We start from the raw sequence: 18979 nt of genomic DNA on the forward strand, positions 1-18979 counted from the left end.
CAGGACTCTCGTGCATTGATGCACTGACACTTGGCCTGGTTTTAGGAGTTTCCTGACTAGCTCGGATAACTCCCTGGCCTTCTCCTCCGGGAGAAACACCTTTTTCTGGACTGTGTCCAGAATCATCCCCAGGAACAGTAGACGTGTTGTTGGAATCAGCTGTGATTTTGGGATATTTAGGATCCACCCGTGCTGACGTAGCACTACCTGAGATAGTGCTACTCCGACCTCTAACTGTTCCCTGGACCTTGCCCTTATCAGGAGATCGTCCAAGTAAGGGATAATTAAGACGCCTTTTCTTCGAAGAAGAATAATCATTTTGGCCATTACCTTGGTAAAGACCCGTGGTGCCGTGGACAATCCAAACGGCAGCGTCTGAAACTGATAATGACAGTTTTGTACCACAAACCTGAGGTACCCTTGGTGAGAAGGGTAGATTGGGACATGGAGATAAGCATCTTTGATGTCCAGAGACACCATATAGTCCCCTTCTTCCAGGTTCGCTATCACTGCTCTGAGTGACTCAAGGATTTTAGATTTAAAATTGGTCTCACCGAGCCGTCCGGCTTCGGTACCACAAACAGCGTGGAATAATACCCCTTTCCCTGTTGTAGGAGGGGTACCTTGATTATCACCTGCTGGGAATACAGCTTGTGAATAGCTTCCACTACCGCCTCCCTGTCGGAGGGAGACGTTGGTAGAGCAGACTTCAGGAACCGGCGAGGGGGAGACGTCTCGAATTCCAATTTGTACCCCTGTGATACTACCTGCAGGATCCAGGGGTCCACTTGCGAGTGAGCCCACTGCGCGCTGAAATTCTTGAGACGGCCCCCCACCGTGCCTGAGTCCGCTTGTAAGGCCCCAGCGTCATGCTGAAGACTTGGCAGAAGCGGGGGAGGGCTTCTGCTCCTGGGAAGAGGCTGCCTGGTGCAGTCTTTTTCCCCTTCCTCTGCCCCGGGGCAGAAATGAGTGGCCTTTTGCCCGCTTGCCCTTATGGGAACGAAAGGACTGAGTTTGAAAAGACGGTGTCTTTTTTTGCTGAGAGGTGACCTGGGGTAAAAAGGTGGATTTTCCAGCCGTTGCTGTGGCCACCAGGTCCGATAGACCGACCCCAAATAACTCCTCCCCTTTATACGGCAATACTTCCATATGTCGTTTGGAATCCGCATCACCTGACCACTGTCGCGTCCATAATGCTCTTCTGGCAGAAATGGACATCGCACTCACTCTAGATGCCAGGGTGCAAATATCCCTCTGTGCATCTCGCATATATAGTAATGCATCCTTTAAATGCTCTATAGTTAATAATATACTGTCCCTATCCAGGGTATCAATATTTTCAGTCAGGGAATCCGACCAAGCCACTCCAGCACTGCACATCCAGGCTGAGGCGATTGCTGGTCGCAGTATAACACCAGTATGTGTGTATATACCTTTTAGGATATTTTCCAGCCTTCTATCAGTTGGTTCCTTAAGGGCGGCCGTATCGGGAGACGGTAACGCCACTTGTTTTGATAAGCGTGTGAGCGCCTTATCTACCCTAGGGGGTGTTTCCCAACGTGCCCTAACCTCTGGCGGGAAAGGGTATAGTGCCAATAATTTATTAGAAATCAGCAGTTTTTTTATCGGGGGAAAACCACGCTTTATCACACACCTCATTTAATTCATCTGATTCAGGAAAAACTACTGGTAGTTTTTTCACACCCCACATAATACCCTTTTTTGTGGTACTTTTAGTGTCAGAAATATTCAATGCCTCCTTCATTGCCGTGATCATGTAACGTGTGGCCCTACTGGACATTACGTTTGTCTCCTCACCGTCAACACTGGATTCAGTATCCGTGTCTGGGTCTGTGTCGACCATCTGAGGTAACGGGCGTTTTAGCGCCCCCGACGGTGTCTGAGACGCCTGAACAGGCACTAATTGATTTGCCGGCTGTCTCATGTCGTCAACAGTTTTTTGCAAAGTGCTGACACTGTCACGTAATTCTTTAAACACGACCATCCAGTCAGGTGTCGACTCCCTAGGGGGTGACATCACTAACACAGGCAATTGCTCTGCTTCCACATCATTTTCCTCCTCATACATGTCGACACAATCGTACCGACACCCAGCACACACACAGGGAATGCTCTGAAAGAGGACAGGACCCCACGAGCCCTTTGGGGAGACAGAGGGAGAGTTTGCCAGCACACACCAGAGCGCTATATATATATATACAGGGATAACCTTATGTAAGTGTTACTCCCTTTATAGCTGCTGTTTTATATTAGCTGCCAATAGTGCCCCCCCTCTCTTGTTTTACCCTGATTCTGTAGCAGGACTGCAGGGGAGAGTCTGGGAGCCTTCCTTCCAGCGGTACTGTGAGGGAAAATGGCGCTTGTGTGCTGAGGAGATAGGCTTCGCCCCCTTCACGGCGGCCTTTTCTCCCGCTTTTTTTAGGAAAACTGGCAGGGGTGAAATGCATCCATATAGCCCAGGAGCTATATGTGATGTATTTCTTTAGCCATATAAGGTTTAAACATGTTTTATTGCGTCTCAGGGCGCCCCCCCCCAGTGCCCTGCACCCTCAGTGACCGGAGTGTGAAGTGTGCTGAGAGCAATGGCGCACACCTTAGTCTGAAGACAGGAACGTCTTCTGCCGCCGATTTCTCCGGACCTCTTCGCTCTTCTGGCTCTGTAAGGGGGCCGGCGGCGCGGCTCCGGGACCCATCCAGGCTGAACCTGTGATCGTCCCTCTGGAGCTAATGTCCAGTAGCCAAGAAGCCCAATCCACTCTGCACGCAGGTGAGTTCGCTTCTTCTCCCCTTAGTCCCACGATGCAGTGAGCCTGTTGCCAGCAGGACTCACTGAAAATAAAAAACCTATTTAAACTTTTACTTCTAAGCAGCTCAGGAGAGCCACCTAGCATGCACCCTTCTCGTTCGGGCACAAAAATCTAACTGAGGCTTGGAGGAGGGTCATAGGGGGAGGAGCCAGTGCACACCAGCTAGTCTAAAGCTTTTACTTTTTGTGCCCAGTCTCCTGCGGAGCCGCTATTCCCCATGGTCCTTACGGAAGTCCCAGCATCCACTAGGACGTCAGAGAAAATAAGATTTTACTCACCGGTAAATCTATTTCTCGCAGTCCGTAGTGGATGCTGGGTACTCCGTAAGGACCATGGGGAATAGACGGGCTCCGCAGGAGACTGGGCACTCTAAAAGAAAGATTAGGTACTATCTGGTGTGCACTGGCTCCTCCCTCTATGCCCCTCCTCCAGACCTCAGTTAGGGAAACTGTGCCCCGGAAGAGCTGACACTACAAGGAAAGGATTTGGAATCCAGGGTAAGACTCATACCAGCCACACCAATCACACCGTACAACTCGTGATAACTATACCCAGTTAACAGTATGAATAACAACTGAGCCTCACTGAACAGATGGCTCATAACAATAACCCTTTAGTTAAGCAATAACTATATACAAGTATTGCAGACAATCCGCACTTGGGACGGGCTCCCAGCATCCAAGACGGACTACGAGAAATAGATTTACCGGTGAGTAAAATCTTATTTTCTCTGACGTCCTAGTGGATGCTGGGTACTCCGTAAGGACCATGGGGATTATACCAAAGCTCCCAAACGGGCGGGAGAGTGCGGATGACTCTGTAGCACCGAATGAGCAAACTCAAGGTCCTCCTCAGCCAGGGTATCAAACTTGTAGAATTTTGCAAACGTGTTTGATCCCGACCAGGTAGCAGCTCGGCAAAGATGTAAAGCCGAGACCCCTCGGGCAGCCGCCCAAGAAGAGCCCACCTTCTTCGTGGAATGGGCTTTGACTGATTTAGGATGCGGCAGTCCAGCCGCAGAATGTGCAAGTTGAATCGTGCAACAGATCCAGCGAGCAATAGTCTGCTTAGAAGCAGGAGCACCCAGCTTGTTGGGTGCATGCAGGATAAACAGCGAGTCAGTTTTTCTGACTCTAGCCGTCCTGGAAACATAGCTTTTCAGGGCCCGGACTACATCCAGCAGCTTGGAAGCCTCCAAGTCCTGAGTAGCCGCAGGCACCACAATAGGTTGGTTCAAATGAAACGCTGATACCACCTTAGGGAGAAATTGGGGACGAGTCCTCAATTCTGCCCTGTCCATATGGAAGATCAGATAGGGGCTTTTACATGACAAAGCCGCCAATTCTGACACACGCCTAGCCGAAGCCAAGGCCAAAAGCATGACCACTTTCCACGTGAGATATTTCAACTCCACGGTCTGAAGTGGCTCAAACCAATGTGATTTTAGGAAATCCAACACAACGTTGAGATCCCAAGGTGCCACTGGAGGCACAAAAGGGGGCTGAATATGCAGCACTCCCTTAACAAACGTCTGAACTTCAGGCAGTGAAGCCAGTTCTTTTTGAAAGAAAATAGACAGGGACGAAATCTGGACTTTAATGGATCCCAATTTTAGGCCCATAGTCACTCCCGACTGTAGGAAGTGCAGCAATCGACCCAGCTGAAATTCTTCTGTTGGGGCCTTCAAAGCCTCACACCAAGCAACATATTTTCGCCATATGCGGTGATAATGTTTTGCCGTCACATCCTTCCTAGCTTTTATCAGCGTAGGAATGACTTCAACCGGAATGCCCTTTTCCATTAGGATCCGGCGTTCAACCGCCATGCCGTCAAACGCAGCTGCGGTAAGTCTTGGAACAGACAGGGCCCCTGCTGTAGCAGGTCCTGTCGGAGCGGCAGAGGCCAATGGTCCTCTGAGATCATTTCTTGTAGTTCCGGGTACCAAGTCCTTTTTGGCCAATTCGGAATGATGAGTATAGTTCTTACTCCTCTCTCTCTTATTATCCTCAGTACCTTTGGTATGAGAGGAAGAGGAGGGAACACATAAACCGACTGGTACACCCACGGTGTCACTAGAGCGTCCACAGCTATCGCCTGAGGGTCCCTTGACCTGGCGCAATATCTTTTTAGCTTTTTGTTGAGGCGGGACGCCATCATGTCCACCTGTGGCCTTTCCCAACGATTTACAATCAGCTGGAAGACTTCTGGATGAAGTCCCCACTCTCCCGGGTGGAGGTCGTGCCTGCTGAGGAAGTCTGCTTCCCAGTTGTCCACTCCCGGAATGAACACTGCTGACAGTGCTATCACGTGATTTTCCGCCCATCGGAGAATCCTTGTGGCTTCTGCCATCGCCATCCTGCTTCTTGTGCCGCCCTGTCGGTTTACATGGGCGACCGCCGTGATGTTGTCTGACTGAATCAGCACCGGCTGGTTTTGAAGCAGGGGTTTTGCTTGACTTAAGGCATTGTAAATGGCCCTTAGTTCCAGAATATTTATGTGTAGGGAAGCTTCCTGACTCGACCATTGTCCTTGGAAGTTTCTTCCATGAGTGACAGCCCCCCAACCTCGGAGGCTTGCATCCGTGGTCACCAGGACCCAGTCCTGTATGCCGAATCTGCGGCTCTCGAGTAGATGAGCACTCTGCAGCCACCACAGCAGAGACACCCTGGCCCTCGGGGACAAGGTGATCAGCCGATGCATCTGAAGATGCGATCCGGACCACTTGTCTAACAGATCCCACTGAAAGATCCGTGCATGGAATCTGCCAAATGGAATTGCCTCGTAAGAAGCTACCATCTTTCCCAGGACTCGCGTGCAGTGATGCACCGACACCTGTTTTGGTTTTAGGAGGTCTCTGACCAGAGATGACAACTCCTTGGCCTTCTCCTCCGGGAGAAACACCTTCTTCTGTTCTGTGTCCAGAATCATACCCAGGAACAGCAGACGCGTCGTAGGAACCAGCTGCGACTTTTGGATATTCAGAATCCAGCCGTGCTGTTGTAGCACTTCCTGAGATAGTGCTACTCCGACCAACAACTGCTCCCTGGACCTCGCATTTATAAGGAGATTGTCCAAGTACGGGATAATTATAACTCCCTTCTTTCGAAGGAGTATCATTTCGGCCATTACTTTGGTAAATACCCTCGGTGCCGTGGACAGACCAAACGGCAACGTCTGGAATTGGTAATGGCAGTCCTGTACCACAAAACGGAGGTACACCTGGTGAGGTGGGTAAATGGGGACATGTAGGTAAGCATCCTTGATGTCCAGTGATACCATGTAATCCCCCTCTTCCAGGCTTGCAATAACCGCCCTGAGCGATTCCATTTTGAACTTGAACTTCCTTATATAAGTTTTCAAGGATTTCAAATTTAGAATGGGTCTCACCGAACCGTCTGGTTTCGGTACCACAAACATTGTGGAATAGTAACCCCGTCCCTGTTGGAGGGGAACTTTTATTATCACCTGCTGGAGGTACAGCTTGTGAATTGCCGCCAGTACTACCTCCCTGTCCTGGGGAGTAGCTGGCAAGGCTGATTTGAGGTAACGGCGAGGGGGAGACATCTCGAATTCCAGCATGTATCCCTGAGATACCACTTGTAGAACCCAGAGATCCACCTGTGAGCGAACCCACTGGTCGCTGAAGTTCCGGAGACGGGCACCCACCGCACCTGGCTCCACATGTGGAGCCCCAGCGTCATGCGGTAGACTTAGTGGAAGCAGGGGAGGATTTTTGTTCTTGGGAACTGGCTGTATGGTGCAGCTTTTTCCCTCTACCCCTGCCTCTGGGCAGAAAGGACGCGCCTCTAACCCGCTTGCCTTTCTGAGGCCGAAAGGACTGTACTTGATAATACGGTGCTTTCTTAGGCTGTGAGGGAACCTGAGGTAAAAAAGTCGACTTCCCAGCTGTTGCTGTGGATACGAGGTCCGAAAGACCGTCCCCAAACAATTCCTCACCCTTGTAAGGCAAAACCTCCATGTGCCTTTTAGAATCAGCATTACCCGTCCACTGCCGAGTCCATAATACTCTCCTGGCAGAAATGGACATCGCATTAATTCTAGATGCCAGCCGGCAAATGTTCCTCTGTGCATCTCTCGTATATAAGACTACGTCTTTAATATGCTCTATGGTTAGCAATATAGTGTCCCTGTCAAGGGAATCAATGTTATCAGACAGGGAATCAGACCACGCTGCTGCAGCACTGCACATCCACGCTGAAGCAATAGCAGGTCTCAGTATAGTACCTGAGTGTGTATATACAGACTTCAGGATAGCCTCCTGCTTTCTATCTGCAGGCTCCTTTAAGGCGGCCGTATCCTGAGACGGCAGTGCCACCTTTTTTGATAAGCGTGTGAGCGCTTTGTCCACCTTAGGGGATGTCTCCCAGCGTAACCTATCCGTTGGCGGGAAAGGGTACGCCATTAGTAACCGCTTAGAAATTACTAGTTTCTTATCTGGGGAACCCCACGCTTCTTCACACAATTCGTTTAACTCATCAGATGGGGGAAAAGTCACAGGCTGCTTTTTCTCCCCAAACATAATACCCTTTTTTGTGGTAACCGGGTTAATGTCAGAAATGTGCAACACATTTTTCATTGCCGTAATCATGCATCGGATGGCACTAGTGGATTGTATATTTGTCTCATCCTCGTCGACACTGGAGTCAGACTCCGTGGCGACATCTGTGTCAGCCATCTGAGGTAGCGGGCGTTTTTGAGCCCCTGACGGCCTCTGAGATGCCTGGGCAGGCGCGGGCTTAGATGCCGGCTGTCCCAAAGCTGCTGCGTCATCGAACCTTTTATGTAAGGAGTTGACACGGTCTGTTAATACCTTCCACCTATCCATCCACTCAGGTGTCGGCCCCGTAGGGGGCGACATCACACTTATCGGCACCTGCTCCGCCTCCACGTAAGCGTCCTCATCAAACATGTCGACACAGCCGTACCGACACACCGCACACACACACAGGGAATGCTCTGACTGAGGACAGGACCCCACAAAGTCCTTTGGGGAGACAGAGAGAGAGTATGCCAGCACACATCACAGCGCTATATAGTCAGGGATGTACATTAACACAAAGTGATTTTTCCCTATAGCTGCTTTACATATACAATTTGCGCCTAAATTTAGTGCCCTCCCCTCTCTTTTTTACCCTTTGAGCCTAGAAACTGCAGGGGAGAGCCTGGGGAGCTATCTTCCAGCGGAGCTGTGAAGAGGAAATGGCGCCAGTGTGCTGAGGGAGATAGCCCCGCCCCCTTCTCGGCGGACTTCTCCAGCTCTTATATTTATATTATGGCGGGGGATTTTGCACATATATAGTTTATTGGACTATATTATGTGCTTTTTGCCATAGACGGTACTCTAATTGCAGCCCAGGGCGCGCCCCCCCCCCCAGCGCCCTGAACCCATCAGTGACCGGAGTGTGTGGTGTGCATAGGGAGCAATGGCGCACAGCTGCAGTGCTGTGCGCTACCTTAATGAAGACCGAAGTCTTCAGCCGCCGATTTTCAGGATGTTCTTCTTGCTTCTGGCTCTGCAAGGGGGACGGCGGCGCGGCTCCGGGACCGGATGATCGTGCACGGGCTCAGTGTTCGATCCCTCTGGAGCTAATGGTGTCCAGTAGCCTTAGAAGCCCAAGCTAGCTGCAAGCAGGTAGGTTCGCTTCTCTCCCCTCAGTCCCTCGTAGCAGTGAGTCTGTTGCCAGCAGATCTCACTGAAAATAAAAAAACCTAACAAATACTTTTACTAGAAGCTCAGGAGAGCCCCTAGTGTGCAACCAGCTCGGGCCGGGCACAGATTCTAACTGAGGTCTGGAGGAGGGGCAAAGAGGGAGGAGCCAGTGCACACCAGATAGTACCTAATCTTTTCTTTAGAGTGCCCAGTCTCCTGCGGAGCCCGTCTATTCCCCATGGTCCTTACGGAGTACCCAGCATCCACTAGGACGTCAGAGAAAAGGGTTTAAAAAAGTAAAGATTTTAGAAACGGTCAGTTCTTGCGGTTCAATCTTCCGATGATTGTTATCAGTTGACCTTTACCTACTAACCTTAGTCAGGTAGCATATTCTACAAAACTTAAGCGAGATTGCTATGACTGAGGTATTTTGCTTTTGTTTTAAGATTATATTGCATTTATTAGGTGATTCCTCCAATCATAATTGTGAGAGTTGTTAAATATTGCACGGACAAAGGGCGTGTGATGGTTAAGGGGTCGTAGCCCCTTGCGGCAGCGTAAACAGTGCACGCAGGGCCTGATGAATCACCTAGTAGGTGCTGTGGATGGGGGAGTGGCGGGTGCAGGGCAGCCACGGGTGGGGAAGGGGCTGGTGCGTGGGTGCCGCGGGGGAGGGGCTGGAGCCACCGCGGGTGGGGGGCTGGAGCCACCGCGGGTGGGGGGCTGGAGCCACCGGGGGGGGAGGGGCTGGAGCCACCGGGGGGGGAGGGGCTGGAGCCACCGCGGGTGCGGCGGGTGGGGGAGGGGGTCCGGAGCCACCGCGGGTGGTGGAGGGGGTTGCCATGGATGGGGCCTGGAGGTACTGCGAGTGGGGGAGGGGCGAGTAATACTTCTCCTCCTGGAAGCAGCTAAGCTTCTGTCCTCCCTTTGGCAGTGGCTCTCCCGGAGACTCGCACAGCAGCCAAGCAACCAGTCACTATTGTTAGCGCCGGTGTCCCAACGCGTCACATTACAGGGAAGATGATGCACTCAAACTACAGCTCCCAGCAGGCCTTAGCGCCGGAATGCTTCAGCGCTAAGGGCTGCTGGTAGCTGTAGTTTTAGTGCATCTACTTCCCTGTAATTTGGGACACCGGCGCCAACAATAGTGACTGACTGGCTGGCAGAACTGACTGACTCACTGAATCAATGTAAAAGGCGAGAGTGCTGTGCAGGGTCAGTGACACTCCACAGCACTGTCACCTTTTACATTGATTCAGCGTCCAGACACTACCCTCCGCAATATCACCCACTCTATCCGTTACATTATTCATCTCGGGGCTTCCAGGCCGACAGCCCAGGTACTGCGTTGCGGAGTCAGGGCCTACGTGTGGCGGGGAGGCACTTCTGTGACATCACGCACAGAGGAGGCTCTGGGGCTCAGAGAGTATGATGCGCAGGGAGGGCTATGAAAGCCTTCCGCTACGCCGCTTTCATACTCATCTATGTCGGTGGCCGCAGCAACTTTTGTTCCACCTGCGCCGCGGCTAGGGTGTGGGGAATGTTGATGCTGGAGGGGGCAGGCGGACTGGCAGCAGGACATAGGACGCTGCAGTAAAAGGATTCCCCCCCCCCCCCCCCCATCTACAGCGCAGAGACTTGCTGCAGATGCAGTATCATATCCTCCAACAGTACCTTTTTTTTATGGTCTGTACCCATTTTTGGCTCTCCAAACTTCCATTGAAAGTATCGGGAAAGGGGGCATGGCCACACCCCCTTTTCGAATGTGTACCGATTTTTCTCTGTAAATTATTGGAGGTTATTTTGCTGCAGATGCAGTGGGCCTATTTTGGGGTGTGGACCTGGAGCTGCAGCTCCATCAGCCCCATTGTTAATTCTGCTCTGGGAACACACAGCAGCCAAAGGGCAGAGCCTCCCATTTGATGTAACCTGTGTGGGACGGCATTTCTCACCCAATCAGCTGTGGACTGGGTGTGATAAACCTGCTGCTAACCCAATGAGAGCTCCTAGCCACGCCCAGCGTTATCCACACAGTCACAGAGTGACAGATCTGGGCTATTATATAGGAGATATTTCAGTGTGTTACTATATCTTCATTTGTGTATTCAAAGAGCACAGTAACTTGTCATATTCAGCTCCGTGCAACACGGACATTGGGTTTTTAAGTAATTCGCTACTTTGATAGGCTGGTTTTATGCAGGGAATGTTTGGCTTACAGTAACCGATTAAAATTAGGCTGCGATTCTCATTCTGAGGCAGATGTGTCTTGTCAAGACAGATCTGGTATCAAAAAGTTCAAAAACCACATGCATCTAAGGAATGGGAAAATCAACTCACCTCTGCTGTAACAATGATACTTCCAGCTCAGAAAGTTATAGCAATAGCTGCTGCAGGATGTAGGTTGTTGTCCTATCAGCTGTGCCAACAACCTTCACCTGCAGCATACTTATAGCTCGGACAGACACAAGAGTGAGGTATTATATAGCAAAGGAAGAGAACACACATGTAAAAGTAGCAGTCAGGCAGAGCTTTACTAAACTAGTACTTACAAGATGTGAACTGTCTTTGGCTTCTTGGACTTGCTGCACCTGCGGTTCAGCCACAACTTTAGTATCCTGATCTGAAGTCATGAGCCGTCTGCTTCTAGGCTCCTCAGAGAAAACGAGTCACCGCAGAAAGCTGCAGGAAATAAAAATAAATAAATAAAAACAAGGTAGTTGTAATATATGGTATTCAAAACGCACAAGACTACTGTAGAACTTGGTAAGATGGTAGAAAAGGTAGGAGCGTTCCAGTCAATGTTTGCCTCAGAGTAATAGTGGTGGAGGATGTTCAGCAGATACCCATCGAGTTCTTAGTGGGTGGGTGGGTACCAGCCGTGTTGATCACAGTGTGATGACCACAGACGTTCTATTGCATACACTACCAACCAGCTACACTAGCAAGGTGCCATGTGCTTAGTGCTGCATGTAAGAAATGGCATTGGTGCAATGATTACAACTGTCTGCAACAGCAGGGATATGTGGTTTCTGGTCATATTTCTTTTCATTAGCGCGGCATCTCTTTCTTTTTATGTTTAAAGCATCTTGGGGCTAATAGGCCCTACACACTGGTCGATCTGACTGAAAGACATGAACGATCTCGTTAATTAATGAACGAGATATCGTTCATATCTTTCAGTGTGGAGGCACTAGCGATAAACGATGCGCGGCCCCGCGCTCGTTCATCGCTGGTGCCCCGTTGGCTGTGCATGCAGGCCAATATGCACTTCTATGGAGCCTGGTGACGGGGGGAGTGGAGGAACTTCACTCCCCCGTCACTGCCACCCCGCCGCCGGGTCGCCTGTCGGCCGTATACGCCGTCGGGCAGCTCGGCGGCGGATCGTTAAATGTGTAGGGCCCTTAAGTACATTGGGGCAGATGTATTAAGCCTGGACAAGTGATAAAGCAGTGATAAGTGGAAGGTGATAACGGACCAGCCAATCAGCTCCTGTAATTTTTCTAAACCGTAATGATTGGCTGGTGCGTTTTCACCTTCCAATAATCACTTCTTAATTGCTTCTCCAGGCTTACTATATCTGCCCTATGATTCCCATTGAAGACCATGTGAAGCAAATTACAAAGCATCAAGAATATGTCAAATCTAAGAAACAACCTCCATACACTGCTTGGTAAGATGCTGCATTAGTACGCTATGCAATGAATCAATACATTTCCAAGCATTAAGGTTTAGCACTGTCAAATGGTGATATTTGAGTTGTGTGATCATTAATAATTAGGTCTTTATTTGCATCATGCAGAGGACAGTAATCAGCACATGGATGGTATAACAGACAAACCACCAAAAATCTGTTCACGGAATTAAGTCGAAACAACGGTTAACATTGCGCTATATAAAAACTTTAGATGGAATAAAACGCATTCCCCCTCCTGGAAATAACTACAGTGGGTCTCTAATGAAACGATCATTTCTGAGTTACACCTACAAGCTTGTTTCAAAGTGACGCATACAACTGAAACCTAGAACTCCTGATATGATTACAAGAATGAATATCCAGTGATGACAGTCTTACAAAGCAGGGCAAGTACACATTAGACATCAGGGGAAAACACAACCTTACTGTGTTAAAGATAAAGTGAAAGTCTGGGTCAAAGTACACAAAATGAAATCACATGCTCAGACAGATATTGCAGGAGACATGGTTAAACAATAAATGAACACGTGCAGCAGGAGTTGACCCAGCCACAAGACCTGATACACCAAGTTGGTCTTTTGAGCCAAAGATCCATGACGTGCAGTCACTGGCTGACCAGGGAGTTGCAGGAAGAGCATGTCATCACGCTTGGAACCCATTCAGTTATCCAAAATCATACACACCTTTGTTATCTTCCAAACTGTAAGCTACCGATTTCAGTTATCAGCTATATAAAAATCTGAACAAATCCCTACAGAGTCCTCCTGTAATTCCATTCTGCTGAGCGCTTCACTAAAGCCTTGCAGTAGTTACTCTACTTTCCCATTCCAATTCCATTTTCAATCTACAGTCGTTCTCGAATCTAGTCCTTATGTACCCCTAATAGGACATTTTTGTGATTATTTATGGACAGTGGTCATTGCATGTCAGTTCACCCAGGCATGACACCCACCAACTCAGATTTTCATGATACTTTGTACTCTTGATACTACCGCATAGCTACTATCCCATACCAAATGCCTCTTCTCTAGGCCTCACAGTTTTTGAGATATAGGGGATCAAAAGTAAAAAAAAAAATTGCTGGGAAGTGGCACTACTGATGCTCTGTTTTTTCGGAGGTGTGTCTGGAAAAAAAAAAAAAAAATCACATCTCAGTGCATAATCCATATTATCACCTCGAAATTTTGACCTTTTGTCAATCAGAATATGGAGACTCCAGTAAAAAATGCTTGGTCAATCTTGCCTGACTCCAAGAGTTCATTATACATTCCTTTAATTTATACTTAATTCTTTTGGTGAAAAAAACAAAAAAAAAAGAAAGTTGGTTCAATTAGCATAATTAACCTAATGTAGATAAGTTATGTCCCTTTTTTGTTGAAACTGAACCTCAAAGTATACTTTAAAAGGCTATGAAAGAAAAATAATGGGATTTTGATTGCCTGTACGAGTATTTTCATGTTTAATTATAATTCTCTTGTTAAAAAATGAAAATGACCATTAGGTATAATTTTGCCTGCCAGGGAGTATTTTCATCTGTATATTTCTATGTATATTAGGGAAATCAGCCTGTACCCCAAAAAAATTACGAACTAACATTGCTTAACAGTATAGTAGTATATTAGAAGTCATATTAACCACTTGCCTGGCATGGTCGCACAGGATGCGGCCAGTCAGAAACAGTGCTAGCAGCGGCATGGAAGGGAAACTTCCCTCCGCTGCTGCTGTCAGAGGGACCGGAAGGTCCCTCTGCCTCCCTGCACCCTCCCCTCAGTGTTGCTGTGCTGCTGATCACTGCTGATTGTTGAGCATAGCAAGATCCCCCCCCCCCCCTTCACCCACCAGCGGCTGCAGACAACAGCAGCTGCTGGGGAAGTGTAAAACTGCACCCCCCCCCCCCCCCAACCCCCACCCCTGTGTACCTGCGGGCTGTCCGGGCTTTAAAAGGTAAAATCGCGATGGTCGCAGTGTTACAGATGTTCCTATGGTCACATTGTTCCCGACCAATGCTTTTGAGGTTCCCAAAATAATATTTTTTTGTAACAACTAAAATAATTTTGCATAGGGTTAAATTTATGTTCTTCACCTAATTCACTCATTAAAAAAACATTTTCTGAGCATTTTTTTGGGGGGGAAAAATCATCAGTTACGTGGTTAAATAGATTGGGTACTTGAAATGAGTTAAATGGCATTTACATGCATTTAAAAAAAAAAATTATAACAGCTATTATTTTGAGCAAAATAAGTGCTCTCATTAAATTCGGGGTACATAAAATTTGGTAAAAGTATATATTTGGGTCATTTTAGGAGAAGAAAAAAAAAAGTAGAAAAATACTGACTACTCCCATCTGCAAGCCTAAAAACATTTGTCCCACTCATATAGGTATATGCAATTGCGGTCGAATTCCCGAAATTGTCGAATTTCGGGAATTTTTCGCCAAAAAAAAAAAATCGACAATGCAATTCAGTACTTTCCGACAAAAAAACGGACTTTCAAAATTCGACTTTTTGAAATTCGACTTTTGACAAATTCGACTTTTTTGCAATGATACACATGCTGCAATGCGACCAAAGTCTTTTCAATTCAAGTTTGGAAATTCGACAACAGTGCTTTTAGACAGTAAATTTGTTATTTTCAATCCGCCACACTTTGGAGGGTGAATCCAATAAAAAAAATTTAAAACATGTTTTTTTTGGTGGGTTTTTTTTTGGTAATAGCATATCTATTTATATTAGAAGGGATTAGGTACTTGGTTTGTCTTTTTTGGAGGCACAAGTATTATTTATATATTTTTTTAAATATTTTTTTTTTTTATTTTTTTTTTTTTATAGCTGGAACGGTAAAATCAAGGAAAAAAATGGCGTGGGGTCCCCCCTTCAAAGCATAACCAGCCTCGGGCTCTTCGAGCTGGTCCTGGTTCTAAAAATGAGGGGAAAAATTTGACAGGGTATCCCCCGTATTTTTAAAACCAGCACCGGGCTCTGCGCCTGATGCTGGTGCAAAAAATACGGGGGACAAAAAGAGTAGGGGTCCCCCGTATTTTATACACCAGCGTCGGGCTCCACTAGCTGGACAGATAATGCCACAGCCGGGGGTCACTTTTATACAGCGCCCTGCGGCCGTGGCATTAAATATCCAACTAGTCACCCCTGGCCGGGGTACTCTGGGGGAGTGGGGACCCCTTCAATCAAGGGGTCCCCCCCCCAGCCACCCAAGGGCCAGGGGTGAAGCCCGAGGCTGTCCCCCCCCCCCCCATCCAAGGGCTGCGGATGAGAGGCTGATAGCCTTGAGAAAAATGTCAGAATATTGTTTTTTTCCAGTAGTACTACAAGTCCCAGCAAGCCTCCCCCGCAAGCTGGTACTTGGAGAACCACAAGTACCAGCATGCGGGAGAAAAACGGGCCCGCTGGTACCTGTAGTACTACTGGGAAAAAAATACCCAAATAAAAACAGGACACACACCGTGACAAGTACAACTTTATTACATACTGCCAACACACACATACTTACCTATGTTGACACGCCGACTGCCACAGTCTCCGACGATCCGAGGGTACCTGTTAAAAAATTATACTCACCTTCCAGCGTCCAGAGATAAATCCACGTCCAGAGTATAATCCAGGTACTTGGCAAAAATAAGAATTTACTTACCGATAATTCTATTTCTCGGAGTCCGTAGTGGATGCTGGGGTTCCTGAAAGGACCATGGGGAATAGCGGCTCCGCAGGAGACAGGGCACAAAAAGTAAAGCTTTAGGATCAGGTGGTGTGCACTGGCTCCTCCCCCTATGACCCTCCTCCAAGCCTCAGTTAGGATACTGTGCCCGGACGAGCGTACACAATAAGGAAGGATTTTGAATCCCGGGTAAGACTCATACCAGCCACACCAATCACACTGTACAACCTGTGATCTGAACCCAGTTAACAGTATGATAACAGCGGAGCCTCTGAAAAGATGGCTCACAACAATAATAACCCGATTTTTGTAACTATGTACAAGTATTGCAGATAATCCGCACTTGGGATGGGCGCCCAGCATCCACTACGGACTCCGAGAAATAGAATTATCGGTAAGTAAATTCTTATTTTCTCTATCGTCCTAGTGGATGCTGGGGTTCCTGAAAGGACCATGGGGATTATACCAAAGCTCCCAAACGGGCGGGAGAGTGCGGATGACTCTGCAGCACCGAATGAGAGAACTCCAGGTCCTCCTTAGCCAGGGTATCAAATTTGTAGGATTTTACAAACGTGTTTGCCCCAGACTAAGTAGCCGCTCGGCAAAGTTGTAAAGCCGAGACCCCTCGGGCAGCCGCCCAAGATGAGCCCACCTTCCTTGTGGAATGGGCATTTACATATTTTGGCTGTGGCAGGCCTGCCACAGAATGTGCAAGCTGAATTGTATTACACATCCAACTAGCAATAGTCTGCTTAGAAGCAAGAGCACCCAGTTTGTTGGGTGCATACAGGATAACAGCAAGTCAGTTTTCCTGACTCCAGCCGTTCTGGAACCTATATTTTCAGGGCCCTGACAACATCTAGCAACTTGGAGTCCTCCAAGTCCCTAGTAGGCGCAAGGCACCACAATAAGCTGGTTCAGGTGAAACACTGACACCACCTTAGGGAGAGAACTGGGGATGAGTCCGCAGCTCTGCCCTGTCCGAATGGACAAACAGATATGGGCTTTTTTGAGAAAAAAACCACCAATTTGACACTCGCCTGGCCCAGGCCAGGGCCAAGAGCATGGTCACTTTTCATGTGAGATGCTTCAAATCCACAGATTTGACTGGTTTTAAACCAATGTGATTTGAGGAATCCCAGAACTACGTTGAGATCCCACAGTGCCACTGGAGGCACAAAAGGGGGTTGTATATGCAATACTCCCTTGACAAACTTCTGGACTTCAGGAACTGAAGCCAATTCTTTCTGGAAGAAAATCGACAGGGCCGAAATTTGAACCTTAATGGACCCCAATTTGAGGCCCATAGACACTCCTGTTTGCAGGAAATGCAGGAATCGACCGAGTTGAAATTTCTTCGTGGGGCCTTCCTGGCCTCACACCACGCAACATATTTTCGCCACATGTGGTGATAATGTTGTGCGGTCACCTCCTTCCTGGCTTTGACCAGGGTAGGAATGACCTCTTCCGGAATGCCTTTTTCCCTTAGGATCCGGCGTTCCACCGCCATGCCGTCAAACGCAGCTGCAGTAAGTCTTGGAACAGACATGGTACTTGCTGAAGCAAGTCCCTTCTTAGCGGCAGAGGCCATAAGTCCTCTGTGAGCATCTCTTGAAGTTCCGGGTACCAAGTCCTTCTTGGCCAATCCGGAGCCATGAGTATAGTTCTTACTACTCTACGTCTTATAATTCTCAGTACCTTAGGTATGAGAAGCAGAGGAGGGAACACATACACCGACTGGTACACCCACGGTGTTACCAGAACGTCCACAGCTATTGCCTGAGGGTCTCTTGACCTGGCGCAATACCTGTCCCGTTTTTTGTTCAGACGGGACGCCATCATGTCCACCTTTGGTATTTCCCAACGGTTCACAATCATGTGGAAAAACTTCCCGATGAAGTTTCCACTCTCCCGGGTGGAGGTCGTGCCTGCTGAGGAAGTCTGCTTCCCAGTCTCCATTCCCGGAATGAAACACTGCTGACAGTGCTATCACATGATTTTCCGCCCAGCGAAAAGTCCTTGCAGTTTTTGCCATTGCCCTCCTGCTTCTTGTGCCGCCCTGTCTGTTTACGTGGGCGACTGCCGTGATGTTGTCCCACTGGATCAATACCGGCTGACCTTGAAGCAGAGGTCTTGCTAAGCTTAGAGCATTATAAAATTACCCTTAGCTCCAGTATATTTATGTGGAGAAAAGTCTCCAGACTTGATCACACTCCCTGGAAATTTTTTCCTTGTGTGACTGCTCCCCAGCCTCTCGGGCTGGCCTCCGTGGTCACCAGCATCCAATCCTGAATGCCGAATCTGCGGCCCTCTAGAAGATGAGCACTCTGTAACCACCACAGGATAGACACCCTTGTCCTTGGATATAGGGTTATCCGCTGATGCATCTGAAGATGCGATCCGGACCATTTGTCCAGCAGATCCCACTGAAAAGTTCTTGCGTGAAATCTGCCGAATGGAATTGCTTCGTAGGAAGCCACCATTTTTACCAGGACCCTTGTGCAATGATGCACTGACACTTTTCCTGGTTTTAGGAGGTTCCTGACTAGCTCGGATAACTCCCTGGCTTTCTCTTCCGGGAGAAACACCTTTTTCTGGACTGTGTCCAGAATCATCCCTAGGCACAGCAGACGTGTCGTCGGGATCAGCTGCGATTTTGGAATATTTAGAATCCACCCGTGCTGTTGTAGCAGTATCCGAGATAGTGCTACTCCGACCTCCAACTGTTCCCTGGACTTTGCCCTTATCAGGAGATCGTCCAAGTAAGGGATAATTAAGACGCCTTTTCTTCGAAGAAGAATCATCATTTCGGCCATTACCTTGGTAAAGACCCGGGGTGCCGTGGACAATCCAAACGGCAGCGTCTGAAACTGATAGTGACAGTTCTGTACCACGAACCTGAAGTACCCTTAGTGAGAAGGGCAAATTTGGGACATGGAGGTAAGCATCCTTGATGTCCCGGGACACTATATAGTCCCCTTCTTCCTGGTTCGTTATCACTGCTCTGAGTGACTCCATCTTGATTTGAACCTTTGTAAGTGTTCAAATTTTTTAGATTTAGAATAGGTCTCACCTAGCCTTCTGGCTTCAGTACCACAATATAGTGTGGAATA

At 48.4% G+C, this 18979-nt stretch overlaps 1 protein-coding gene across 1 annotated transcript in view; it reads right to left on the bottom strand.

The window, feature by feature from the left end:
- The window catches only part of LARP4B (La ribonucleoprotein 4B), a 289455-nt gene that overhangs the window by 156098 nt on the left and 114378 nt on the right, over window positions 1-18979 (bottom strand). Inside the window, exon 3 of the mRNA XM_063921936.1 lies at window positions 11049-11178. Within this exon, the coding sequence (XP_063778006.1) occupies window positions 11049-11129 (81 nt within the window). The 5' untranslated portion in view covers window positions 11130-11178. The remainder of the gene's footprint in view (window positions 1-11048; window positions 11179-18979) is intronic.

Source organism: Pseudophryne corroboree, chromosome 5, assembly GCF_028390025.1.
Source record: "Pseudophryne corroboree isolate aPseCor3 chromosome 5, aPseCor3.hap2, whole genome shotgun sequence".
Taxonomy (NCBI): Eukaryota; Metazoa; Chordata; class Amphibia; order Anura; family Myobatrachidae; genus Pseudophryne; species Pseudophryne corroboree.